General features: G+C 43.8%; 2 protein-coding genes across 2 annotated transcripts in view; one reads left to right on the top strand and one right to left on the bottom strand.

Moving 5' to 3' along the window:
• Window positions 1-1111: 1111 nt before the first annotated feature.
• Window positions 1112-11730, bottom strand: opn6a (opsin 6, group member a). Its single transcript, XM_044190992.1, has 6 exons — window positions 11601-11730; window positions 6655-6860; window positions 6356-6455; window positions 5182-5286; window positions 4869-5092; window positions 1112-3547 (listed from the first exon to the last, which is right to left on the bottom strand). Exons 1-6 carry the CDS (start codon window positions 11728-11730, stop codon window positions 3047-3049), a joined length of 1266 nt encoding a protein of 421 aa, XP_044046927.1. The 3' UTR covers window positions 1112-3046.
• A 4011-nt stretch (window positions 11731-15741) lies between these two features.
• The window catches only part of si:ch73-173h19.3 (uncharacterized protein LOC563864 homolog), a 12172-nt gene continuing 561 nt past the window's right edge, over window positions 15742-27352 (top strand). Inside the window, exons 1-9 of the mRNA XM_044190897.1 lie at window positions 15742-15954; window positions 18786-18873; window positions 19301-19346; window positions 21662-21955; window positions 22701-22820; window positions 22932-23051; window positions 23651-23774; window positions 25565-25757; window positions 26727-27352. The exon at window positions 26727-27352 is cut by the window's right edge and continues 561 nt beyond it. Coding sequence (XP_044046832.1) covers window positions 18787-18873; window positions 19301-19346; window positions 21662-21955; window positions 22701-22820; window positions 22932-23051; window positions 23651-23774; window positions 25565-25757; window positions 26727-26888 — 1146 coding nt within the window. The 5' untranslated portion in view covers window positions 15742-15954; window position 18786 and the 3' untranslated portion in view covers window positions 26889-27352. The remainder of the gene's footprint in view (window positions 15955-18785; window positions 18874-19300; window positions 19347-21661; window positions 21956-22700; window positions 22821-22931; window positions 23052-23650; window positions 23775-25564; window positions 25758-26726) is intronic.

Here is a 27352-nt window from a genome sequence, read left to right as displayed (position 1 = left end):
GGAGGCAGAAATGTTGCTGCTAATCTGACAGATGCTAACATGCTAACACCAACATATCGGCCATATGAAGCCATCAGGAGAGCGAAACCTCTCCATCAGAGCAGCCGAACCAGCAGTCAGCAGCTCCTGTCTGCAGTGGACCCGTGGACGGACAGACAGCTGTCTCTGGATCACTGTGAGACTGAAGGAAACTTAGAAACAGCAGGATTCTCAAGCAGGTTCTCCAGCTGCTTTCTCCTCTGGCGTCTCAGCTGGTTTCTGGAGGTTTATTCTGGACGGACGTCAGAGACGATGACGTCCTCTGGAAGTGTGAGTCGCTCTGAACGATTCGATGTGTTTCATGTCTGAGAGTTCAGACCTGACGGAGTTACGACTCTGAGGAGGAGGAGGTTTCTGATCCACCACCTGCAGTATCGCTGCCTCCCCTTCAGCTCTCCGGCGCCCCCCTGAGGAGGCTTTAGTCTCTTTAGTCTCTGTCCTGCTGCCTGTCTGTTACAGACCAGGTCCTGTCGGGTCACCAGGGTTAACATGGCGTCCTGAACGAGGAGTTAAACCACCGACGAGCTCAGTGAAAGTTTCATTCCCTGCCTCCTCCTGCGATGTTCACCCTGTCTGATGGAGCTTTAAGAGCAGATAAATCATCAGGATGTTGTTTGTTCATGTTTCGGCTGTAATGAACTCTGCTGCCTCTAGACGATGCTAACTGGACTTTATACTTTATACACTGTTGTGATATTAACCTTAAAGGTCCAGTGTGCAACATGTCGGAGCAGCTGTCGGCAGAAATGGAATATAATATTCATAAGTGTGTTTTCATCAGTGTTTAATCGCCTGGAAATAAGAACCGTTGTGTTTTCGTTACCTTAGAATCAGCCTTTATATCTACAGAGGGAGCGGGTCCCCTTCCACGGAGGCCGCCATGTTGCACCGCCATGTTTCTACAGTAGCCCAGAACGGACAAACCAGACACCGGCTCTACAGAGGGCCTTTAGAGTTTTTCGTGAGTTTCACGGCCACCGTAGTTTCTCCTCCACGCCTGGAAGGGGAGGGTGAGAGAGTTTCCCCTCAGATCAATAAAGTATTTCTGATTGTGATTCTGCGAGGCGAGCGGTGTTCACATGGTTGCAAACTGCAGTTTCACCACTAGATGCCACTAAATCCTCCACACTGGCCCTTTAAAACAGCTGACAGTTACATTATTCTGAAGAGAGTCTTAAGCAGTTTGTCACAAAGTTTTTATTATTAATATTCATCTTAAAGACAAAGTAACATGTTTTTGTAAAACAGTTTTCTCTCAAGAACTCAAAACTCTGTAAATGTGGCTGAAATGTTACACAAGTTTATGATGCACAATTTTGATGAAAGTCTAATGATCAGAGTGCTGAACATTTTAATCTCCACAGACTTTCAGTCTCCTCGAGTACAAACTCTCATCCTTCAATTAATGAAAAAATCAATCAGATATCAAATCTGTCAACAGGGAAGAACAGGAACCTGGACTGTCCCAACAAGAACACCTGGAGTCCACAGAGTCCACAGTCCCAGACAGGATTCTCACATGACATTAAAGGACCAGTCCAACATTTGTTCTCTGCTGTCTCCAGAGTCAGACTTGTTTATTGATCTGCAATCCGGCGCAGGAAATGCAGGTGTAGAAAACTGAAGGAGCTGGGACTCTGGGAAACTGGAACGGATAGTTTTCACAGTTTTCTGATGCTATTTAGCTTAATTGATGAATTGATAGAATAATGGGCAGCTTAATGAATATAACTGTTAGTTGTATCCCTAATAAAAGCCTCATTTAAGTTGGACATAAACCGTCTACAAACAAAGGTCCCTCTTTATCCAAAGGAACAAATAAAAACTGTGCTTCTGTCACTAAACAAACAAACTTTAAAACTGATGCTGAAGTTGGACTCATGTTTTATGGTTTATAGGATGTTCAGTTCTCTGATGTTGTTCTGCAGCTGTTTGGATTGATGTGATGGGGGATCAATCCAGGTTTTTCCAAACAATGAAGTCCTTAGAATTTATTCAGTTAACTGTTAGATTATATTTTCTGTTAATTTTATTCCACAAAATGAATGTCTGAATGCTGCTTCTGAGTCTTTACACTGGTGGGAATACAACTCTGATGGGGAAACACTAAATTCTTTATTGATTTATTTATTCTTGTTTTAAAAGTAGTCAAAATTTTATTTAGTGACTCTAAAAAAACTGGAAGCAGCTTCAAATCGTATCGGCCCGAATACAAGATGACATTCTTTTGCTGGAAGTTACTTTGAAAAAGTGCTGGTTGTGATATATTCAGGGACAATTACATGTTGACATCAGATCTTCTTTTTGAATAGAGCACCTACAGAGTGTTGCATTATGGGTTGTCTGTAGCCTTCATGTTGCCCTAAAATTATTCAGGAGTTTCTGTTTTAGAGGAAATTAATTTCTGACTCCTGAAGTCTGGAGCGTCTTTAGTGCAGAAACAGACTGAATCATCTGTCAAACAGCTGAGAAGAATTACAGCCGTCACTGATGACGAGGAGCTCAAAGACAAACAGGCATTCAGACCTCTTCAACAGTCTGCAGGAGAGAGAGTCTGTGACTGATAGACGAGCGACACGTGGTTCGCTTTTACCTGAGAAAAGGCTTCAGGTCTTATATTCGGGCCAATATGGTAAATCACCCACCAAGTTTGTAATTTATCAGAGGACGTGACCTCTCTGTGTTCAGCAGGAGCTGTGGACCTTCTGGAGTTATTCTCTAGTTTCTCTACAGTTTGGTCTGTCAGCTGATGTGTTTGTCTACCAGAAACTCTGATCAGTATGAAACTTACTGCAGAAACTGTTCTACAAGCTCGACAGAAAATAAGTGATGTCGTCTTCTTCTCCTCTACTTTGGGGGTCATGATTTGGTGACATCAGCGCCCTCTGCTGGCGTCTGTCTGAACTGATCAGGAGTCATTCCGTCACATTTCAGGTGTTCATGGTTTAAACGGTCATGTTGGATCCATCAGAGACTGGCTGGTCTTCCTCCAAGTCCTCTGAGTTCATCAGAGCCTCTCGCATTCAGACTCAGAGCCAGCCTCAGCGGGGCAGGGCTCAGAGGGGCGGGGCATGTCGATGTAGAACACCTCCTTGTTGAAGGGCGGCGGTGTGCAGGGTGGGCTTCCCATCCCAGAGTCTGGGCTGGGGGCCGGGTAAGGCTGGTTACCGGGCGAGTACTTCTTCTCTGTCCGGTTCAGAGGAACTTTGAGTCTGGCTCCACCTCCTGCGGCGGGCCGGCCGTGGGCGTCAGACTTTGGCTTGAAACGCTTCAGCCTGACGGTGTCTTTGGCGTCGCGGGTGCAGGGCAGCAGGATGGCCACGTCTTTGCGGAACTTGGAGCTGAGTCCGAAGTAGATGAGGGGGTTGTAGAAGCTGGCAGACTTGGCGAAGAGGCGGGTGAAGATGCTGGTGAGGTTGGGCACGTGGAAGCCCCAGGCGGACCACATGGACACCACAGCGTATGGAGACCATGCCAGGATGAAGGCCGTACAGATCACTATGGAAACCTGCAGGAGACAATTGATTATTGAACCAATTATAAACTTTGTATCAAACCTGAAACCTTCTTATCTACTAAAACCAGAAAACCATAGTGTGTCCGCCTTCAGTGCGTCCTGCCTCCATCGCTTAACTACTTGTTTCAAGAGTTTCCTGTTAAGCATCTTGATTCTGTCGCTCTGTTCTGGAAAAAGCTGCACTGAGAACAGAAGAACAGACGTCTACGCTTTTTCGGCCTCCTACATATTCTGTTTCAATCTCTTCACTCCTCTCCTTGTCTGCTAATCCAATATGAGTCCTCTTCATTTTGAAAATGAAGGGTTAGAGCGTAGCCTTTTTACTAGCTTAGCCTCTTGTCACTTACAGTTAACTCAGCCTGGTTCACTATGGTAACTGTTCCACCTGTCTGTCAGTTAGAACAGTTCATCTCTGCTGACATTACCTTCATCTGGACAGATAGTGTGCGTTTTTATTAATCTGGTTTTCTTCTTTTCTGTACGACCAGAACCTGTGACCACAACGTGGAGCTCACGCTGAATGTACACTGAACCGCTGATCAGTTTGTTCAGTGTCAATTCCAATAAAGTTTATTCAACAAACAAATGAGGTCAAACACATCCTCAACAATGTTGAGAAAAAGAGAGAAAGGCAGCGTTACTTTGTGCAATTCTACTATGAACAGAAAGTGAGAAGAAAAAAAATGTGTTTCACCTGTGTCTAGTTATCCTGCCCTCATATGTGTATATAGTCTCTGTGATTCCTTTGTTCTTCGACAGTTTGTCTTGGTTTCTGTGCCTTGCGTACCAGGCCTTTTTCCTCAGTGTTTCTCGTGTTTGGACTTCCTACCTCGGTTTTTGGACAATCTGCCTGTTATTTGGATTTTTTCCTGCTCCCTGCTGGATTTGTTTGCCTGTTTCGGACTGCTTCCTGGTTTTGACCTGTTGCCTGCCACACCATTCCGTAAGCCTTTGTATATTGTCTTCACTCATTAAATCATTGAACTGCACCTGCTCTGCCTCTGGTTTCTGCATTTGGGCCCAATCCCTTGTTTTCCCTGTTGCCCTGTTTTGCACTGACCATTAACAGCTCAAACTGCAGACAACAGACAGAACGATGATCGATCAGGTGATTAATGAAAAGTTGTAACCTCAAACTGAACGTCAAACGACAACCGATCTGACAGAAATCCAGCCCAGTTCTAAAGTCAGGGCCAGCGACCAATTCAGGGTTAAATTAGACAGAATCAGTGTCAGCCACAGGCTTGGTAGCAGGCCTGTTAACGATAGCACTAGCATCGCTAACAAGGAAGTGTGTGTAGTAAAGACTCACTATGGTGACGTCTCTCTCGATCTTCCTCTGGCGGTCAGTCAGGTCTCCCTCTGCTGACAGAGCATTGCCTCTCTTCACTGTATTGATGATGGAGACGTAGCAGAAGAGCATGATGAGCACCGGGACGAAGAAGCAGAAGATGAAGATGGAGATGATGTAGGACCTGTAGACGCTCGAGTAGGTCGCTTTGGCCCAGTCGATCTCACAGGTTCCATACCCACGATCTGCAGAGGGGTCAGCGGTTAGGGTCAGAGGTAGAATGTCAGGTCAGTAAAAGAGGTTGAAACAGAATCTTATTTTGATGGTTTCCTGCCTGTGTAGCTCCCCCAGCCGAGCAGCGGTGCTCCGGACCAGAAACCAGCTGCGATCCAGATGAACAGCAGACAGACGAACACGCTGGTCTTGCTGATGTGACGGGCTGAAACACAACACACACAAACGCCCTCTTACGTCCTTTATCCTTTCATCAGATTACAGTAAAGTTCATTCTTATTTAGAGACAAATAAAAACCATCTTTCCATCAGAACTGTATGAATGAAAAGAAGCCTGGCGTTACTGATGAGGACATCAATGTCACGTCTTCTGGTTTTAATACCTCGAAACTACATCTGTTTACGTTCATACGTTTCATAAAAGGGTTTTGGTTTTGAAACAGTGATGTGTAACAGTTGATGATGTCGTCCTGCTGATCAGATGCTTACATGTGTCACTCTGAACGTCAGTTACAAACAATGTACTGTGTTGTTTCATTTGGAGGACTTGATGGTAAAAAACAGAGAAAACTAAAATAAAAGGGATTTAGTATTCTTTAGTATTCTCCACCAGAAGATATAGCTGGCAGTGTAGAGAGCGCTGTTAGACAGCATTTAGACGTTAATGTAGCGAGAAAAAGGTTACAGAAAATATAACTGAAAAGTTAAATTAATACATAAAGTGTGAAATCTTGTGATTTCCTTTTGTTTTTACAAAAGAAGTTAGGTTGGTGGCTCATCAAGACGTCTATAGGTGGGAGGGGCTCTGCTGAGGGCATCTGGTTTCATTTCAGTCTAAAGTTGTGAAATTTATTTGGTGTCATGTACAAAAACACTAACCTCAAATAAGAAACTCTCTGCAGGTTAATATCCAGTCAAGTCCAGTCAATTTTTCTTATATAACCCAATACCACAAATCACAAATTTGCTGCAGGGAGCTTTACTATCTGTACAGCATACGGCCCCCTCAGTCTTCAGACCCTCGATTCAGATAAAGGTTTTTTTGGGAGGTTTTTTTTAACGAGGAAATAATGGAAGAAAGCTCAGAAGAGCAAAAACATCCAATTAGTTAAAACATTAAAACATTTTACCTCAACCTCAACCTACCTAAGCTAAGCTAATCAGCCGGATCCTTGATTCAGTGGTAAAATAATAATATTGATAAACCCCTGAGATTTGACCAATAAGGATCCTCCACACAGTCTCCTGCTAAATATGAAGGTTTGGACTGTGACCTCTGCTCGGGTGACATCCTTTGATGTAGCGGGTGATGCTGATTACTGTCAGTGTGTTGATGCTGCTCAGACCGAACACCAGCGTGAAGAACCCGTCCACCTGGAGGAGACAAACAGGACAGGTTACAGGTGTGTCCCGGTTCAGGCTCTGCCTCCTTCAAACTCTGCATTTCTGAGTCCATCATGACAACACAATGAAGGTCCTTTCCAGAGTCTATGAGACATGTGGCTGAGAAATAAACCTTCTCTCGGTCTGAACCTCTCAGGTGTGTCTCAAGTGTGATTCAGGTGTTTGGTACCTGGCAGGTCCAGATGGAGGAGATGAGGTAGGCACTGTCCTTGAAGACGTTGAAGATCTCGATGATACCTCTGGAGTAGCCGAACACTGAGATGCTAGCGTCAGACACGGCCAGGTTAAAGGTCAGGTAGTCTGTCGGCAGCAGGGTGGCTCTCTGTCTGTACAGGACGAAGAGGACGATGCTGTTTCCAAACCAGGACAACCAACCTGAAGGCACCACAGAGACAGACAACTGTCAGGTACACAAACACACACAGACAGTATTCACACCAGAACAAACACAAAAAAACACTTACAGATGAAAATAAAATCACTTAACATTTTGTAAACTTTAATCTGGAACTCCTGTGCTCCTCTCCTGTGGAACCAGGTCCCAGTTTGGGTTCAGGAGACACCCTCTCCACATTTAAGAGTAGGCTTAAGACTTTCCTCTTTGATAAAGCTTATAGTTAGGGCTGGCTCAGGTGAGTCCTGAACCATCCCTTAGTTATGCTGCTATAGGCCTAGACTGCCAGGAGACTTCCCATGATGCACCTCTCTCCTCTCTCCTCCTCTCCCTCTCCATCTGTATGCATTTTTATCCCATTACTGCATGTTACTAACTCGACATCTACTCTCTCCCGTAGTTCTGTGCTCCTCTCTCCTTCTGTCGCTTTCAGCAGGTATTTCGGCCTTGAATTGAACTAAATCACCTTTGAGGATCAATATGATCAGTTAATCTGAGGTTATTTAAACCTGCAACAAGCTGATCTTAAAAGAGGATCTAACAACAAAGCAAAAGTGTTGATACTGATGCTAAGCTGCCAGCATGTTGCTATTGAGGCATCATTGATTCAGATCTTGTCTGCAAGAATCAGCAGCTGTCAGAGTGTTTTTATGTCCTTGTGCAGGTTTCTGCTCTGTGTTCACACGAGGACACTGAGATTCAGTTTCAACACAATATCAAACAGAATTTACAGGTGAGAAGATGACTCGTACGATATATAGCACAATAGAAAAATACTGGCCTTTTTTTGACTAGTTAAAGTGAACAAACGTTTTCTTTTCTGCACCATTACTACAGCGAGTAACATCATGATACGGTCACATCAGGATACTGAGCTGCATTATTTACATGTTTATCATTAACACGTTTACAGAGCTTTACAGTGAGTTTCAGCTCATTGTTTATCTGTCCGGCTGCAACTTTACTGTTTTGGTTCACTGTCACCGCTCTCATAGCGTCATTTTCATTGAAAACACTGAACTCGAGCTGCTGAGCAGCAAACAGCAGACAGACAGTCAGAGAGCAGCTGCTGAACATAGCGGAGCATCTAGCTGCTAAAGAGCCAGATGTTTCCCTCAGCAGCTGCTGGAGACCAAACACAGAGCTGACAGAGAGAAGACCGGACTGACGTCCATCAGGAGACACAGACACGCCTCCTGATGATCATGTTGCTCCGTAACTGCTAGCAGCTGTTTGCTAGCTGTAATGCCATGGTAGTGAACACAGCAGTGTCTCGAAACAAACAGGAAAAAGGAAAATGTAACAGCTGTGTCAAACAGGGAAATGAGAAGTGTGGTCACTGTTTCAAGTGTGGTCAAGCTGGGCACTGGGTTGTGGGCTGTTTACTGAAGGTGCAGAGACAGGGAAACTTGAAGGGGTCACTGGAAGGGGACAGCCTTTGACCTTAACATCAAACATGTCCTCTTCTGAGAGTTTGGAACATAGTACAAATGTGGATGTGACTCAAGCTAACGTTGAGGAATGCAAACAAAAACAGGAAACCAAACTCGTGGCACCATTGATTGGAGAGAAATGTATACTCCCATGCCTGATAAATGGGGTGTCTTGTGAGACATTATTGGATACAGGTGCCCAGGTCACTATTGTTGGGAGAAGTTGACTTGACAATAATCTACAAGACACTGTGACTGAACCTATAGAAAAATGACTGGAAACAAATAAGAGTCTTGATCTAACTGCAGCCAAAGGGTTGCACATGTCTTTTGAATGGTGGATTGAGGCAGTAGTGGAAATCCAGAGTGTCAAATGTGGGCGAATGGCCATAGAGGTGCCCATGTTAGTGAGCCAAAGTAACCTCAGATTTCCCCTTGTAAGTTTCAGTGTAGTGAGTGAAGTTATAAAGGGGAGGGGTTCAAGTAGACCTCCAGGCACTACTAAAGGAAGTTACAGTTAAGAGAAGCATCATTGATACTGGGGTTGACTCAGTTGGAGCTATGATCAATGAGCAGGAAGACTTCAGCTACATGGTCAAGTCAGGGAAAACTGGATTTAGCATTCAAGTGGGCAGTTTAGAGATGTGAAGTGGGGGTGTAATGCTGTTCAAGCCATGTGTCATGTCCTACCTACCTGAAGGCCTTGAACTCTATCCAAGCATTGTAGAGCTTCCACCAGGGGCCTCCACGGCTGTTAAGACAAAGGTCCTGAACTCATCCAAACATGACATCTGGCTGGCCTCTAGGACATTTTGGGCAACATTGAGTCTATTGTGGCTATGACCCCTGTACCCTTAGACTGTACCTCTGACAACACCTCAGGGCAAAGACCAGGCTGTGCTATTGACTATCCAGACAGAGCTTAGTTCCAGTGATGGCGACAATGTAAAAACAGAGAAACATCAAAAGTGGCACCTGCCAGTAGATTTGAGCCATTTGGAGCCAAAGCAGGTAGAGACAGTAAGACAAATTTCTCCTGTGCAGTTTAATATTCCCTATTTATGATATTTATTCTCTATTTTTCAGTCTTAATATTACCTATTTATTGATATTTATTCATTATTATTATATACTTATCAACCTGTGCACTTATATCCACCATCTAATAACGGTATTATATTTTGATTTGCTTAGTGCTTCTCTTCCTGTGTGCAGGAGACATAGAGTTTTGTGTGCCAGGGCTCAATCTGAAAATTAAACGGAGGGAGGAGACATAGGGTGTGTGCCAGGGCTCAATCTGAAAATTAAACTCTGTGATGACACACCTGCGCAGAAGTCGTACAGCTCAATTCACCAAGGCTTTATGTCAGAGTAGTCCAGGCATATGACAGGTTTCAGCACACCATGGGGCTACAAATACGAATGGGTTCATATCCCGTTTGGATTGATGAACGCCCCAGCTGCATTTCAAAGATACATGGAAGAGACACTTATTTCCATGATATTTAGATGATGTGCTATGCCACTCACAGGCATTTGAGGGTCATGTAGAGGATGTTAGGAAAGTGTTGCAAAGGATGCGTCAACATGGTATCAAACTGAAACCAGCCAAGCGTGAACTCTTTAAACGGGAGGTGAGATACATTGGCTGCATGGTTTCAGGGGAAGGAGTCTTTGTTGACCCAAAAGACCAACAGGCAGTGAGGGTGTTAAAAGAGAAGTCACCCAGCACTGTAGGAGAGGTGCGAACACTTGAGTTATAACAGAACTTTCATACAAGACTTCTCAAGAATTGCAAAACCCCTGTATGAACTGCTTCAGTCCCAGGAAGACAAGACACCAATGCAAAGGGAAAAAAGGCAACAAGAAGGAAACAAAGAAAAGCCTCTGGGCAGCTACCATCTGGAACGCCTGTAGTATGGACACAAACTGCACAGCGGGATGATAAGGGTATCAAAGATGTGGTGGCCTCTATGTCGAAGAAGCAAGCACCATCAGAATTAGGCCAAAGGAGCCTGTGCATCGGCAAAGCACTCACTGCATGAGTCCTGGACAGGCAGGTTGGTGACAGGAGACAGTGGGTACTCCCAGAAATATTCAAAGAGAGGGTATTAAACCACCTGCACAATGACATGGGGTATGTGGGTGTTGACAATGTCCTAAACCTAGTAAGGGAGAAATTTTATTGGGCCTTTATGCAAAAGGAGTTGAGGAGTACGTAAATAGGAAGCGCAGTTGCATAAAGCAGAGTAGCAGGTATTTCTGCCTCCGGAGCTGCAGAGTCTGGATCTGTGGTAGTGGGCCACCTGCTGCCCCCGTGTTCCTGCAGAGTCTGGATCTGTGGTAGTGGGCCACCTGCTGCCCCCGTGTTCCTGCTCGACAACTGCTGCTACAGTTGTTGTTATTGGCTCTGTTACTATTATTGTCATTATTATTCCTATGACTATTATTCCTATTATTATTCCTATGACTATCATTCCTATTATTATTATTATTACTTTATTAATATTACCACTACCATTACATTATTACTAGTTTAAATTTCTAGGTGGGATTTGCATTGTGCTCCCCTTTCCCTCTCGCTCTATAGGAAAAGTGCAATGAGATAACTTCTGTTATGCATTGCCGCTATATAAATAAAATTGACTTTAATTTAACTGAATAGACGAGGGAAAGAGAAAGTGTCAGCAGCATGACAGAGGACGGGTCCGAAATGAACAGAACTTGGAGCAAAAGTTCCCTTAAATGCTCATACATTTCTTTTGGTGTTATCACTTATTTTTCAAATAAAACAAATCTTTGTGCCAAAATTTTGTGTTAATTTGACAATATAATGCAATAATTATACATTATTTCAGAGTTTAATAAATGCCCCTAAAAATTAGTTCAAGGAGCAAAAAATAGGTTACCTTCTGAAAAAAGGCAAAGAAGCCCTCCCCCTGTAAAAATTAAAATTAACAAATTGCCTACTGCATGTGAGAGTGCATTGAGGTTCATCAACCTTGTCCTGTTGTATACTGTGATTGCAGGTATGTTGATTCTAACCAAATGACTGTGTTTGAGTTATTCAATTATTTCTATATATTCTTGTTTAATGTAACATGACTGACTTACTGACTTGACTTTGGCTTGAGACTGAGAGAGACAGAGAGAAAGCTGTTCATGTGAGAGTGCATTGAGGTTCATCAGTCTTGTCCTGTTTTATACTGTGACCGCAGCACTGGTGGCAACACAGTGTGTGTGTTGCGGTGTGTGTTGCAGTGTGTGTGTTGCAGTGTGTGTACCCACCCAGCAGCAGCAGGTAGACTCCGATGATGGTCTCCCCCTGGTCGGACAGAGGAGGGTCTCTGCCCCCCCCCAGGATGAAGCTGTTGTTCCTCCAGGGGGGGCCGCCGGCTGCTGAGCTGCTGACAGACATGATGTTGGGAGTGGAAGTGTGCGAGGAGCTGCTGCTGAAGTCTCTCTGCTGTTAATCTGAGATAAATATAGAGACCTGATCCTGGTTCAGCTCTGAGCTCACCAGCAGGAGAACTGGCACCAAACCAGAGCACAACAGGTCAGAGTTCACACTGTGGCAACAGCAGGTATCGGATTTTCTGATTGATTGATGATGTTATAAACACTGTTAGACTGTTTACGTTCTGCTGTTGTTTTGTTTTGATCTGATTCAGTGGTGGAAAGTAACTAAGTACATTTACTCAAGTACCACACTTTATATACTTTACTTGAGTATTTCCATTTTCTGCTACGTTATACTTCTACTTCACTACATTTATTTGCTGATAATACAAAATATAATTAACTAATTCAATTCAATCAGAATCAGAAATACTTTATTGATCCCCGAGGGGAAACTCTGTTGTTACAGTAGCTCACCTTTATGTCAGTGCACACAGGAAAGAAGTACTTAGCAAAAAAATATAATACACTACAATAATGGTCAGAAAATAAATTAAATAAATGTAAATAATTGTATTTATATAGCACCAATTCATAACAGAGGTTATTGCACTTTTCCTATAGAGCAGGTCTAGACTATACTCTTTATAATATTAATTACAGAGACCCAACAAATCCCACCATGAGCAAGCACTTAGCGACAGTGGCAAGAAAAACTTCCTTTAAGAGGCAGAAACCTCGAGCAGAACCAGACTCAAAGGTGGGCGGCCATCAGAGAGAAAGAGAGAAAATATTCCACATAGAATTTCATAATAATAATAATAATGTAATGGTAGTGGTAATATTAATAAAGTATAACAATGATAGTAGCAGTTGTCGAGCAGGAACACGGGGGCAGCAGGTGGCCCACAACCACAGCATGCTTGAAGTTTAGCTAACTGGTTAGTTTCATCTGGCTTGATCAATAATCAATAATTGGGTATCATCCACATAACAATGAAAGTTTATGGAGTGTTTTCTCAAAATAATACGGTGTGTCCCTCATTCATCCAGGAGTGAAGCATATATAAGGTGAATAGTCATCGGGACAAGCACAGAATCAAGACGCTTAGGCTCCCATCCGGAAGAAGTAGGAAAGGCATGTGCAGAATGCTCTCTCAGCCTGTGGGTATCCTACTTGGGCTCCCCAAAACCCCTCTTTGAACATAAATGGTGGTCTGAGATTCAACTTGCCAACCATCTACCACAGTGTATTAACACCATGGTCAAGCCAATCACATGCTAATCAGGTACTTAACAGTGATGAGGGAGGTGCAGCCAGAAAACAACAGGCCTGATTACTGATTACTGGGCCATCATGGAAACTATTAGGTCAGTTTCAGGTGAAACTAGGCAGGTAAACAGCAGACACTCAGGAAGACTCCTTCCTGAGGGCGGGGCTTAAGCAACACAGAGTAGCTTAAATTTCTGAGTTCTCAGACCATTTTCACAACTGAGAATGACTTCCGGATGGGAGCCGAAACGTCTTGATTCTGAAAACAGAGTCCAGACGACTACGACTAAAACCTTTTCTACGATGGAGCACTCCTGGACGAATGAGGGACGACACCATAATACACTATAGTACACTATAATACAGTTAAGTACCAAGTGGGTAAGAATAAAATAAGTGTGCAGTAACAAGTGGGTTTACAGGTTGATGATAGAAGTGCAGTACAAGGTAATAGTGCAATGAGTAATGTCAATAACAATAAATAGGAATTTTAAACTAAAATATTGCACAGGAGTCTTGCATAGAATATTGCACAATTGTGTTAAGTATTGCAGAGATGTAATGATCAATGTCCAGTTTAGTGACTTCGGGTCATACAGACTGACACTTAGAGGGAGGAGTTAAAGAGTCTGATGGCCACAGGCAGGAATGACTTCCTGTGGCGCTCTGTGGTGCATTGTGGGGGGATGAGTCTTCTGCTGAAGGCGCTCCTTTGTTTGACCAGCACGTCATGGAGCGGGTGGGAGACGCTGTCCAAGATGGCGTGTAGTTTACCCAGCATCCTCCTCTCTGACTCCACCGCCAGAGAGTCCAGCTCCACCCTCACGATGTCACCGGCCTTACGGATCAGTTTGTTGAGTCTGTTGGCGTCCGCTACCCTCAGCCTGCTGCCCCAGCATGCAACAGCAGACAGGACAGCACTGGCCACCACAGACTCATAAAACATCCTCAGCATTGTCCGGCAGATGATGAAGGACCTCAGCCTCCTCAGGAAACAGAGGCGGCTCTGGTCCTTCCTGTAAACAGCCTGAGTGTTCTTGGTCCAGTCCAGTTTATTGTCCATGTGGACTCCCAGGTACTTGTAGTCCTCAACAATGTCCACACTGACCCCCTGGATGGAAACCGGGGTCACTGATGCCTTGGCCCTCCGTAGATCCACAACCAGCTCCTTGGACTTTGTCGCATTGAGCTGCAGATGGTTCTGCTCACACCATGAGACAAAGTTCCCCACCACAGCCCTGAACTCAGGGTAGGCGAGACGACAAGACGGAGCTACGGCAACAGGCAGCATGCGGGCTGGTGCATGCGCACCTATATATAATGAGATGAACACAACGTAAACATGAATATTGAAATCACCTACAATAATTACTTTATCTGTTTTAAGGACTAAACTTGACAAAAACTCTTAGAATTCAGATAAAAACTCAGAATAAGGACCAGGAGCGCGGTACACTATAACAAATAGAATTGGCTGTCGTGTTTTCCAGGTCGGGTGTGAAAGACTAAGAACAAGGCTTTCGAATGAGTTATAATTTAGTTTAGGTTTAGGGCTGATTAACAGGCTTGAGTTGAAGATGCTGCAGCTCCACCTCCTCGAGGAATGTGAGTATTAATATGACTGGGTGGAGTGGATTCATTTAGGCAACATATTGTTCATGAGCCAGCCAGGTTTCAGTGAGACAGAATAAGTCAATATGATACTCTGATATTTACTCGTTCACTAGTACAGCTTTAGATGACACATTTAATTCTCCTGTTTTGTTGTGCTATTTCAGCGTATTTGTTTATGTTTTTATGTATAACTCCTCTCCTGTTAACTTTAGATTTTATTAATTTAAGTGGTCGGGGGGCAGACGCCGTCACTGAGGAGTTTTGGGGGGTAACTGCTCTAATGGAAGAGAAGCGTGAAGGACTGCAACTCTGCCTCCTGGTCTGAAGTCTGGGTTGTCATGGTTTAGGTCCACTAATAAACTCGGTCAGGTTTCTGGATATGAGAGCTGCTCCATCCAAAGTGGGATGAACGCCGTCTCTCCTCATCAGACCAGGTCTTCCCCAGAAAGTCCGCCAGTTATCTACAATTTTCCTGAAGTCCAGTGAGACGTCTTCAAATGTCTCGTTTTGTCCCAAACACAAAGAGATTCAGTTTCCTGAGTTAGAAAACAGAGAATCTGAGGGTTTTGAAGAAAGACTTAAACGACCAGTCAATTATCAAAATAGTTGTCGAAATCTTATCGACTTGATCTGCAGCATTTAGTCTAATATCTGACAAGTGTCTCTTCATCTCCAGTCTGAAATAAATACTGAAGTTCAACTGCCGTTTTTACACCAATGGAGACGAATTATTCTGTAAAATATCACTGGAGAAAAGGTACTGAGTGAGAGCAGCTGGGTGGAGGGGCCCCTGGGGGCCACAGACACATGAGGGGCCCTGGCAGTGGTGGTCTAAAGTTTAGAGTCGTGAAGTTGTGACCGCCAAGATAAATGTGGGTGGGGAAAGTGAAAAAGCAGCTTCCAGGTGTGAATGTGATCAGGGCGAGAGGCTTCCTCTCAGTGAAACTTCCCTGAATAAATAAAGGGGAAAACAATTATTAATACATTAATAAATTATTAATTAATCGTTTATAAAGCCTTTATTGGACATGTGGATGTTAACAAAAAGTGTGACTGCTATATTTTACCAGTGAGAAACTTTTCCGTGCGAAAAAGTCAGATCAAAAGTTCTGGTTCTGGTCCTGGTCTGTCTCGGGTCTCCACCAGGCTGCGGTGTCCGGCAGTGAGCGGCAGGGGGCGGCACCGCACCGCACCGCGTCGCTCCGCTCCGGTCTGCGCAGCGGCGGAGCGGCAGGCGGGCAGCCGGAGCAGAGAGCCTCCCGAGCGGCCGAAACAGAAACACCGCCCGCCTGTCCGCCTCCTGCTCCTCCGGATCAAACACACCTACAGCTCCGAGACCGACAGAGGAGAGTCCAGGTAAGACCGCTTCACTTTGACGTCACACACACCTGAGAAACCTACCGTAGATCAGTGTGGAGAGGAAGACCAGGGTCTGTGGTAGACTGCAGTCCGTTTAATCGGACTTTATGACTCCGACAGTAATCTGATATTAGAAGATTATTGATCAGACAGCTGAAACTCCGGAAACAGAATCCTGTCAAATGTTTAAAGATGAACCTGAATGTAAAACCGTTGGTTTTATTAGTAATAATGTTTATAATAAACACATTTAATGACTGCAGGATTTATCAGGACTTCCTGTTCACTGTGAGTTCATGTGATTCATTAATGGATCATCAGTTAATGACTGTTAATGACTTCAGCCTCTCTGGAAACACAGCACAGTGCTGGAAAGTACATCCTTCATTTCATCCTTCTTCACTACATTTATCTGACAGCTTTACTTACTTTACATGCTAAGATTTTTACACAAAACATATGAAGAGTTTATAAAATCTGATGTTTTGTTATAAATTAAACTCCAACAGTTTGTACGAGTTCAGCTGAAACGATTAGTCCATTAATCGATTAGTCGACTGACAGAAAATCAGTGGTTGAAGGTATTTTTCCTGTGAAAGTTTTCCAAACCGATCGATCGATCGATCGACGGATCGACGGAGAAAAGAATGGGCAGATGGATCCAGAATGAAAAGCATCATCAGCTGCAGTCCGATACAAACCGGTTCAACATGAGCTCCAGCTCCACCAGCTGCAGCAGCAACATCCTGCTTTACATTAATGCACGAGGAATAATAACCTGATGATAGAATATATAACAGCACAGCAGCCACAGGGACGCTGCACTGCTTTAATGCTTTAAGGATCCTGATCACACTCTCACACTTTCACTGCAGCAGAGGGTTTCAGAGTGTGTTAGTGTGTGTTAGTGTGTGTTAGTACTTTTACTGCAGTAAATAATCTGAGTACTTGTTCTCATAGAAATATATGGAGCTGTTTTAATCAAACGAATCAAAAGTATTTCTCAATTAATCCATTAATTATTTGATCAATAAAATATGAAAAATAGTGAAAAATGCATTCACAATTGCCCATGGTGCAAAGTGAAATCCTCAAATTGCTTTTTCTTCTTGACCAACAGCCCAAAACCTACAAATATACAGTTTACTATCATATATTATATATAGTTGGTCCTGGCAGTTGGTCCTGACGACATACCTGTGGAGGTATGGAAGTGTCTAGGAGAGGTGGCAGTAGAGTTTCTGACTAGTTTGTTTAACAAGATCTTGGAGAGTGAGAGGATGCCCGAGGAATGGAGGAGAAGTGTACTGGTGCCAGTTTATAAGAACAAGGGAGATGTGCAGAGCTGTGCAGCTACAGAGGAATAAAGCTGATGATACAATGAAGTTGTGGGAAAGAGTAGTGGAAGCTAGGCTAAGGGCAGAGGTGAGCATCTGTGAGCAGCAACATGGTTTCATGCCTAGAAAGAGTTCAACAGATGCAGTATTTGCTTTGAGGATGCTGATGGAGAGGTGCAGAGAAGGTCATAGGGAGTTGCATCGTGTCTTCGTAGATTTAGAGAAAGCGTATGACAGGGTGCCGAGAGAGGAGCTGTGGGATTGTATGAGGAAGTCTGGAGTGGCAGAGAAGTATGTTAGAGTGGTGCAGGACATGTATGAGAGCTGTAAGACCGTGGTGAGGTGTGCTGTAGGTGTGACGGAGGAGTTCAAGGTGGAGGTGGGTCTGCATCAAGGATCGGCTCTGAGCCCCTTCTTGTTTGCTCTGGTGATGGACGGGCTGACAGATGAGGTTAGACAGGAATCTCCATGGACTATGATGTTTGCGGATGACATTGTGATTTGTAGTGAGAGCAGGGAGCAGGTGGAGGAAAGTCTAGAGAGATGGAGGTCTGCTCTGGAAAACAGAGGAATGAAGCTCAGCCGCAGTAAGACAGAATACAGGTGCGTCAATGAGAGGGACCCAGGTGGGACGGTGAGGTCACAGGGAGCAGAGGTGAAGAAGGTGCAGGACTTTAAGTACTTAGGGTCAACGGTTCAGAGCGATGGAGACTGTGGAGAAGAGGTGAAGAGGCGAGTGCGAGCAGGTTGGAGTGGGTGGAGAAAAGTGTCAGGTGTGTTGTGTGATAAAAGAGTCTCAGCAGGAATGAAAGGAAAGGTGTTGGAGACGGAGGTGAGACCAGCGATGTTGGACAGCTTAGAGACAGCGGCACTGAAGGAAAGACAAGAGGCAGAGCTGGAGGCAGCAGAGCTGAAGATGCTGAGGTTCTCTTTGGGAGGGACGAGGACGGACAGGATCAGGAACGAGGACATCAGAGGGACGAGGACGGACAGGATCAGGAACGAGGACATCAGAGGGACAGCTCATGTTAGATGAACGAGGACATCAGAGGGACAGCTCGTGTTAGATGTTTGGAGATAAAGTCAGAGAGGCCAGATCGAGGTGGTTTGGACGTGTTCAGAGGAGAGACTGTGAATATATTGGTAGAAGGATGCTGAGGCTGGAGCTGCCAGGCAGGAGGTCTAGAGGAAGACCAGAGAGGAGGTTTATGGATGTAGTGAGAGAGGACAGGAAGCTAACTGGTGTGAGTGAAGAGGACGCAGAGGACAGGGTTAGATGGAGGCACATGATTCGCTGTGGCGACCCCTGAAAGGGAACAGCCGAGAGGAGAAGAAGAAGAATATCATATATTATATATATTATTCATACAGCATTGCTCAAGCTACATGAAGGACTGTGTTCATGAATAAAGTGTTAAAGGTGAGATTTGTTCCTGTTTCTCAGCTGACTGTCTGTATCTGAGCTCAGTTTGTGTGTTTGATCTTCCGCAGGATGAAGACGCTGCAGATCTTCCTCCATCTGAGTCTTCTGCTCTTCGTGGCTTCAGCTCAGCAGGTGGATGAACCCGCCACCTACTCAGTAAGTTTTACTGGACTGATCAGAAAATAATGCATGAAAAATTACAAATATTTATCAGTAGTGCTGGGAAAAGTACTCAGACCCAAACAGTACTAACACTGTAAAAATACTCCATTCAAAACTTTATTTAAGTAAAACTACAGTATTATCGACAAAAGGTTATGAAAGTATACAAAATAAAAGTACTCAATTTGCAGAATGACAGCTATAGGAATAATAATGTCAGCATCAGTAACAGAGCCAATATTTTACTCCATTAACTCAAACATGTGAATTACAGTTGTATCAGCAGCAAGATCTGTAGTGAAAACTCTCCGTGATTATGATTATGATGTGTATGTCAGAAGAGTCCAGTTCCAGTTCATTTGTTTGATCAATATGTCACCTGATCAATAACTAATCAACAATTAAACTGATTCTCTGACAGTGTACGGAGGGCTACGAGTTCAACGTGGAAGAACAAGAATGTAAAGGTGAGAGTCACATCCTGCTCAATGTTTCTGAGACGACAGACGAGTGTCAGCAGATTTCAACACTGATCAATGATTTAGATCAATAACAAATAATGAAAGTATTTCAGTGATGAAGCTTTTCAGTTTTCTCAGTTTTTCCTCTCCTGATGGTCCCTGAAAGTCTTCCAGACAAGACAGAGAAAGAAAGCTGAAAACAAGCTTTGAAATACAAACATTTGAGCGGCTGCCGAAGTCATCAATTATCAATTAATTTGTTATAAATCAATTAATTCAATTCAATTTTATTTATATAGCGCCAATTCATAACAGAAGTTATCTCATTGCACTTTTCCTATAGAGCAGGTCTAGACCGAACTCTTTATAATATTATTTACAGAGACCCAACAGATCCCACCACGAGCACTTGGCGACAGCGGGCTGCATTTACTTATTACAGTCTTTTGTTGTTTCTAGTTTGAAATTTATAATGATGATAAGAAACATCGATATGATCAAGTTTGAGATTAAAGAAGGAGAAGAATTCTGAGAAAAAATACACATTAAACTTCATTGTTACATAAACTTATACTTTTTCCCCCAAAGATTTTATTTTGTTTTTCAAAAAACTTAAGATTTGTTCTTTTATCCCGAATTCCGTGTTTTTCTCTCTTAATAGTCGCTCAAATGCTTTGACTCAAAACGAGAGAATGGGCTGAAAAGTAGGATCAGGGCCATGTGAAAAACATTTTATTTTGTCAGATGTAGTTTGAGATGTATAATTATTACAGGAAACATTAATAATATAAAGTCTGAGATCAAAGGAGGGAAAGCAGAAAGGAATGAACAAATGAAAATGAAAGTCAGGAAGATGAAGAAATTCAAAGAAAATACAAAGAATTCTTTGTTCTCAGAGTTCTGAGTGAAGATCACATTTCTCTATACTGAGTTCACTTTTTCAAAACTGTTCATTGAATAACACAACGACATAACATTGTTGTTAAATGTTTGTTTTTTACATTACATTTATTTAGCTGACGCTTTCATCCAAAGCGATTTACAATAACTGCATTTCTACCATGTGGATACAACCATCAAGTACATCAGCTTCATCAGATATGCTGAACTGCTTCTAGTGCTGCATTTAGAAACAATAAGAAATCTCAACAGGTGAGTTTTCAGTCTGCGACAGAAGATCTGTACAGTTTCTGCTGTCTTGATGGGAGCTTGTTCCACCATTGTGGAGCCAGGACAGCAAACAGTGGTGATTTTGTTGAGCGGTAGCTGCCCCCCCCCATAGTGAGGAAGTAGCAAGCCGATTGGCAGTAGGAGAGCATAGTGGGCGGGCTGGGGTGTTGGTATGACCATGTCCTGGATGTAGGATGGGCCTGAGCCATTCGCACCACGGCAGGCAAGTACCAGCGTCTTGAATTGGATTTGAGCAGCCACTGGTAGCCAGTGCAGGGTGCGGAGGAGCGGTGTAATGGGGGGGAACTTGGGGAGGTTGAAGACCAGCCGAGCTGCTGCATTTTGGTTGAGCTGCAGAGGTCGGAGGGCGCATGAAGGCCCACCAGGGGTGAGTTTCAGTAGTCTAAACACGAGATGACAAGTGCCTGGACCAGAACCTGCGCTGACTCCTGGGTGAGGAACGGACGCATCCTCCTGATGTTGTGGAGGACGATGAATCTGCAGGTTGTTGCACCGATGTTGGCAGCTGGACGTCCAGTGTCCCACCCAGGTTCCTTGCAGTCCGAGCCGAGGACACTCTTGTCGAAGTTGAGCTTGTGCTGCCACCTGGGTTTCAGACCGGGAGAAGACAGATTTAGCTGGGTGTCATCTGCATAGCTGTGGTAGGAAAAGCCATGTGAGTGATTAACAGAGAAAAGTGACTTGGTGTAAGAAGAAAAGAGGAGGGGACCCTGAACAGAACCCTGAGGGACTCCAGTAGTGAGGCTACAAGGTTCAGACATTCAGACACAGATTCTCTTTAGGTGACCCTGTAAGTGCAATCGTTGAGGTAGGATGTAAACAGGCAGAGTGCAGAGCCTGAGACTCCCAGTTCTTGGAGCGTGGAGAGGAGGATCTGGTGGTTCAGCATGTCAAAAGCTGCTGAAAGGTCCACAGGATGACGACGGAGGAGAGGGAGGCTGCTCTAGCAGTGTGGAGTCCCTCAGTGACTGCGAGGAGGGCAGCCTCAGTTGAGATTGAATTTTGGGTTGAAAGAAAGATGTTTGTTGTTAAATGTTTGCTAAATGCTGTTAAATGTTGGTTTAATGTTGTTAAATGTTTGTTAACTTTTTGCTAAATGTTATTAAATGTTGTTGGACTACATTTCCCAGACATCAACGAGTGCGAGACGTTGCCAGATGCCTGTAAAGGAGGGATGGGTTGTATCAACCACTACGGTGGATACTTCTGTCTGCCACTGAACGCCCAGATTATTATCAGCAACGGAGAGGAGGAACCCACCACAACCACCCGTCCCCCTCCTTCACACTTCATCCCCCTTCCCGCAGTGCCCAGACACCGCGGCAACTACCAGACCACCAGCAACCAGGGCAGCAACCAGGCCAGGCTGACCTCTGTCCAGTGTCCAATTGGATTTACCGCTGACGAGTTTAACTACTGCAGAGGTGAGAGACAAAAAGGAGAGCAAGCGAGCGCCAATCAGAGAGCTCGGAGTCACCAGGTTAGGGTCACCTGCTTCACTCAGCAGTCCAGAGGCTCCTGTCGACAGTCACGTAGAAACTTACAGTATGTAGGAAAGGATGAATGATACTGAGCTATAGTCATTTAAATTAATCATGTTGCTGCGACGCCACCTTCAGACCAAACACCTGCAGGATCAGATCCGATATGTGACAACTACAGAACATCTAGAGCAACAACAGGACAACTGGTGCAACTAAAGGACAACTAAAGAGTAACTAGAGCAACTAAAGACTTTCTAGAGCAACTAGAGATCAACTAAATAGCAACTACAGAAACTAAAGATAATCTAGAGCAAATATAGAGCAACTAAAAAGTAACTACAGAGTAACTAGATTAACTACAGAGCAATTAGAGCAACTAAAGAGCAATCAAGTGTGACTAAAGTGTATTCACAGCAGCAACAAAGTAGAAGAACTACAGAGCGCCCAGGGAGCAGCGTGAGAGCCTTTGAGAGCAACTTACGTGTCATTAGATGGACGTTCCGTTTTATTCTAAAACAATGAACTTCCTGTTGGAGATTGAACTCGTAACATTTCTCTTACAGCCCTGAGCTTCACTGTTACGCACAGCGCCACCTACAGGTGAAGGCAGTGTAGAAATAGCACAATGAGTTTAAGGCGGACTGAAGTTAAGGTGGAATGACGTGTTGCTTGATGCTTGTTCTAGATGTGAACGAGTGTGTTCCCAGCAGCCCTTGCCAACATCTGTGCTACAACCTGCAGGGATCCTTCATGTGTCAGTGTGAACAGGGCTACGAGCTGACTGCAGACCAGCTGAGCTGCCACGGTCTGAACACACACACACGTTTGTACTTACTAAACTTGTGAGGACTCTCTTTGACATACATAACGTCCCTCTAACCTGTCTGTTGTTTGTCTGTTGTTGTCTGTTGATCAGATGTGGATGAGTGCCTGCTGTCCTCCTACATGTGTCAGTGGCAGTGTGTGAACCAGCCCGGTTCCTACAGCTGTATCTGCCCTGAAGGATACCAGCTGCAGGGAACACGCATGTGCCAAGGTACACGCCTGCAGTCTGACACTCAGGTTTAAATAAATCGCATACACACTTTCTATTCCTGTTGATAACATTCAAATCATCATCAGTTTTAAGATGGATCGTTTTAAATATATAACATATAATAAATATATTGCTGTAAATATATAACAAATACTAAACATTAATACATTATACATTAAACATTATATTGTGTTATAAATCAGTTATTACATGTTTACATAGGATTAGATAAATGGGGGGACTTAAAGTAAAGTGTTGCTAACATTAGTGGTAAACTGGCAGCCTTTAGTTTCAGTTCATTTCTATGAGACTCAGCCTGCAGAGAGATAATCATCACTGTCAGGGTTAAACACTGTTATTTATCACAGTGTCCGTTAAATACAGACACTGATGCAGTTTCAGATCTGCCAACCACTCACCAAACATTTATCCTAACATTAGCTGCTACTGGCTGATGGCTTCTTGATTTCTTTACTTAACGTGGCAACAAAGTAATGTTTCATCCTCCTGAACAGACCTGATCAGAACCTGCTTCTCTACAATGATCTGATGGAGAAACAGATCTGAAGTGACCCGGTGTGTTCTGGTTCTGTTCGCAGACATTAACGAGTGTGAAACGGGACCAAACTGTCGTGAGGACCAGGTGTGCTGGAACTACTTTGGAGGTTACCGCTGCTATCCCAGAAACCCCTGCCAGGAGCCTTATGTCCAGACCGGAGAGGGGTGAGACTCACCTGGGTCCTTCAAACACCTGGAACACTATGGAGGGTTTGATGGTTTCAGGTTGTGAACTGTTTGGAAAAATAAAGAGTGAAGACGATGTTCCTCGCACTGTAAACTTTCACAGTAAAGTTTCCTTTTAGTTTTTACCTTCAGTATTGTGATCACAAACTCTCCTGATCACTGAACCAGACCAGACATCAGCACTACAGTACCCATGAGCCTCAGTGGCCAGACCTGTGACATCAGAGTTGTATCATAAACCAGACCGGCACATACAGGAACTTTGTAAAACGTCATGGCCACTGAGATTTAGTTGGAGACGACAGTCTGAAGCTGCTATACTGTACTCCAGCAGCCTCGCACTCAAGCTAGCTATCCATCAGTAGTAACTGTCACCAGCATCATTTACCACACCAACAGTGAATATTCAGGTATCTTATATGCCTCAAATCAGATCTGGATTTGTATGTTTATTTGTTTTACAACCTGCTACACAACAGCTTTTCTGCATTTTCTTGTTCCTCTTGTTACATGAAAGTGTGATTCTTTCCCTCAGAAGGGGGCGTGGCCTCGGTGCTTGATGATGCAATGCTGGTCTGGTCTATAGTCAGAACAAACTCTGCACCACAGCTGCTGAACTGATCCAAAACCACCTGTTACAGGCCCTAGCAACCACCAGGAATACCATAGCAACCTCTTGCAACCACTTACCAATGCTATAGCAACCAACTAAAAGCCCTAGCAAACCCCTGTTACCAACCTAGCGACTGCCAGAACACCATAGCAATCAACTGGGGAAACCCTAGCAACCACCTGTTGCAGACCCAGCAACCACCTAGCAACCATTTGCTAACACCACAGCAACCACTATAGCAACCACTTAGCAACCATTTGCTAATACCACAGCAACCACCAGGAACACCATAGCAACCACCTAGAAACAACTTACTAATACTACAGCAACCACCAGGAACACCATAGCAACCACCTAGAAACAACTTACTAATACTACAGCAACCACCAGGAACACCATAGCAACCACCTAGAAACCACTTACTAACACCACAGCAACTGACTGGAAAGCCCTAATAACCACCTGTTGTCAACCTAGCAACTGCCAGGAACACCACAGAAAGCACATATAAATGTCTAGCAACTACTGGAAGAGTCTTAGCAACCATGTATTACTACCCTAGCAAATGCCCAAAACACTCTCACAACCACTTACAAACGCTATAGTAACCACCTTGGACGCCTTAGTTACCACCTAGAAACAACTTACTAATACTACAGCAACCACCAGGAACACCATAGCAACCACCTAGAAACCACTTGCTAACACCACAGCAACTGACTGGAAAGCCCTAATAACCACCTGTTGTCAACCTAGCAACTGCCAGGAACCACGTGAACCTTTAGTTTGAGCCAAAATTTATGTAAAATCTAAAAGTGAATTGATTCAAATTTCTGATTTTGTCCATCAAGTTCTATAAAGATCAGCCTCTAATTTTAACCAACCATCAGCCGCATGGCAACAGAGTAGCTCTCTGATTGGATGGTTCTTTCAGCAATGCTCTCTGGGACTTGTAGTTGATTCCTAAAGTTGTTAAGGACTCAGTCTGTGACCTCTGACTTTTTTTCAGGCTCAGTGTCTTGTTGTATGTTCCTGATATTGCAGTACAGTCTGTTCTGTTTATGTGCCCATCATTTCAGCTCAGTAATGGACACGAAACTCTCCTGTTCGGTCATCAGTAACTCTGGTGATGTGTTGTCTCTGACTGTGTCCTCAGTCGCTGCAGCTGCCAGTCTCTGAGCGCGTGCAGAGGACTTCCTCCCTCCATCGTCTATAAGTATATGAGCATCACGTCGGAGCGTTCGGTGCCGGCGGACATCTTCCAGATCCAGGCCACCAGCGTCTTCCCCAACATGCACAACACCTTCAGGATCAAAGCCGGGAATGAGGAGGGCCAGTTCTTCCTCAGGGTGAGCGGCGAAAACCTCGTAAAGCGCTTTGGATAAAAGTGCTATATAAATGTAGCCATTTACCATTTATATAAAACTGGACCAAAACAAACAAACAAAACTAAACAAAAATAAATAAATAAACTAAATAAATGTCATCTCATTTCTGTTCATACAAAATATAATCTTTTTATTTCTTCCCATCTGAACTCAACTCATTTCATCATTTTCTTTTGTTTGATCTCATCTAATCTGATCTCGTCAATTCATTTATTTAATGTAAACAAATTTGAAATGATCTCTCAATAAATGTACGCTAACTTTAATATTCAGTCTAATCTATTGGCTCGTTTCATTTCATGCGATCCAATCTCATCTCATCTCTTTTCACGTCAAATTATCCAAATTATTCGGAATTAATCCAAATGAATCTGTTCTATCTGACATAGTAACGACATCACATCGCATCTTATTTCATCTCGTCTTGTTCTTCGTCATCTTCACTGCTTTTCTCCTTTTTTCTAATCTCATTCAATCTTATTTCATTTCATTCCACCTTAATTCATGTCAACTAATCTCAGCTCATTTCACCATATTTCATCATCTCAAATCATTTAATCTTGTTTCATCTCATCACATCTTCCCGTATCATCTCATCTCGTTTTCTTCTCCCTTCTCATGTCGCTTCTTTCATCTCATCTCCGCTAATCTCGATCGAAATGACAGCGGATCCCGTGTCATCTCATCTCATTTGATTGAATCCCATTGAACTCGTGTTATCCTGCTTTATCTCATCTAATCTGATCCCATCTCTTTCATTTCTTCTCATCTCATCTTTGTTATCACAACTGATCTCTCGACGAATGTATATTAACTTTAATATTCAGTCAAATCTATTGTCTCACCTTATTCCACCTCACCTCATCTAACCCGTCTGTATAAAATAATAATGCTTCCTCTCTGACGGTTGATTGGTTGTTGTTGCTGCAGCGATCCAGTAACGTGAGCGGCATGCTGGTGATGACGCGCCCCCTGATTGGTCCCAGAGAGCACGTCCTGGACCTGGAGATGGTGACGCAGAACTCGGCTGTCAGTTATCGATCCAGCTCCCTGCTCCGCCTCACCATCATCGTCGGACCGTACGCCTTCTAGAAACTTCCATTGTTTTACAGACGTCTGTTTCCAGGACACTTTCCAGGACACTTTCAAGGACCTAACCATTAATGTGTTTCTTCTAGTGGAAGTCTTATTTGACAGAGTAACTGCTGAGTTCGTCTTTGCTCTAAAACCAGGAGAGTTTTCCAGAAAAGCGGTTCAAGATTTGAATTTAAACATCTGAGTTCAAACATTTAGACCTCGTTTAGAGTCTCGTATCGGATCCAGATGAGATTTAAGACTCTTTCATTTACACTCAGTCGGATTACAGTCTTTGTTTTCTGGCTCCATGTGAATCAGGGTCGGTCCTCCTGCAGTCCAGGTGCTGATGCACCTGAAGCTGTTTAAGTAATATCTTTGTTTGAGATATCCAAAAGGATAATTAAGATATCTTTAATTGAAATTATGACAAGTCACAAATGCATCGCAGATATCTTCCACGTGAATCCTGCCCGAAGCTT

Source organism: Siniperca chuatsi, linkage group LG3, assembly GCF_020085105.1.
Source record: "Siniperca chuatsi isolate FFG_IHB_CAS linkage group LG3, ASM2008510v1, whole genome shotgun sequence".
NCBI lineage: Eukaryota > Metazoa > Chordata > Actinopteri > Centrarchiformes > Sinipercidae > Siniperca > Siniperca chuatsi.
The sequence above is the reverse complement of the archived record's forward strand: the minus strand, read 5'-3'. Positions and strand labels throughout refer to the sequence as shown.

Bases quoted from the DNA above. Each gene is read 5' to 3' on its own strand.
- opn6a (XM_044190992.1), bottom strand. From the start codon at position 11,730: ATGTCTGTCAGCAGCTCAGCAGCCGGCGGCCCCCCCTGGAGGAACAAC. The intron at 5,287-6,355 runs GTCACAGTCCAA...GTTGTGTTTCAG, and splicing joins AGGATGTCACCCGAGCAGAG to CCCGTCACATCAGCAAGACC. The intron at 5,093-5,181 runs GCAGGAAACCAT...ACCCCTCTGCAG, and splicing joins CGGCTGGGGGAGCTACACAG to ATCGTGGGTATGGAACCTGT.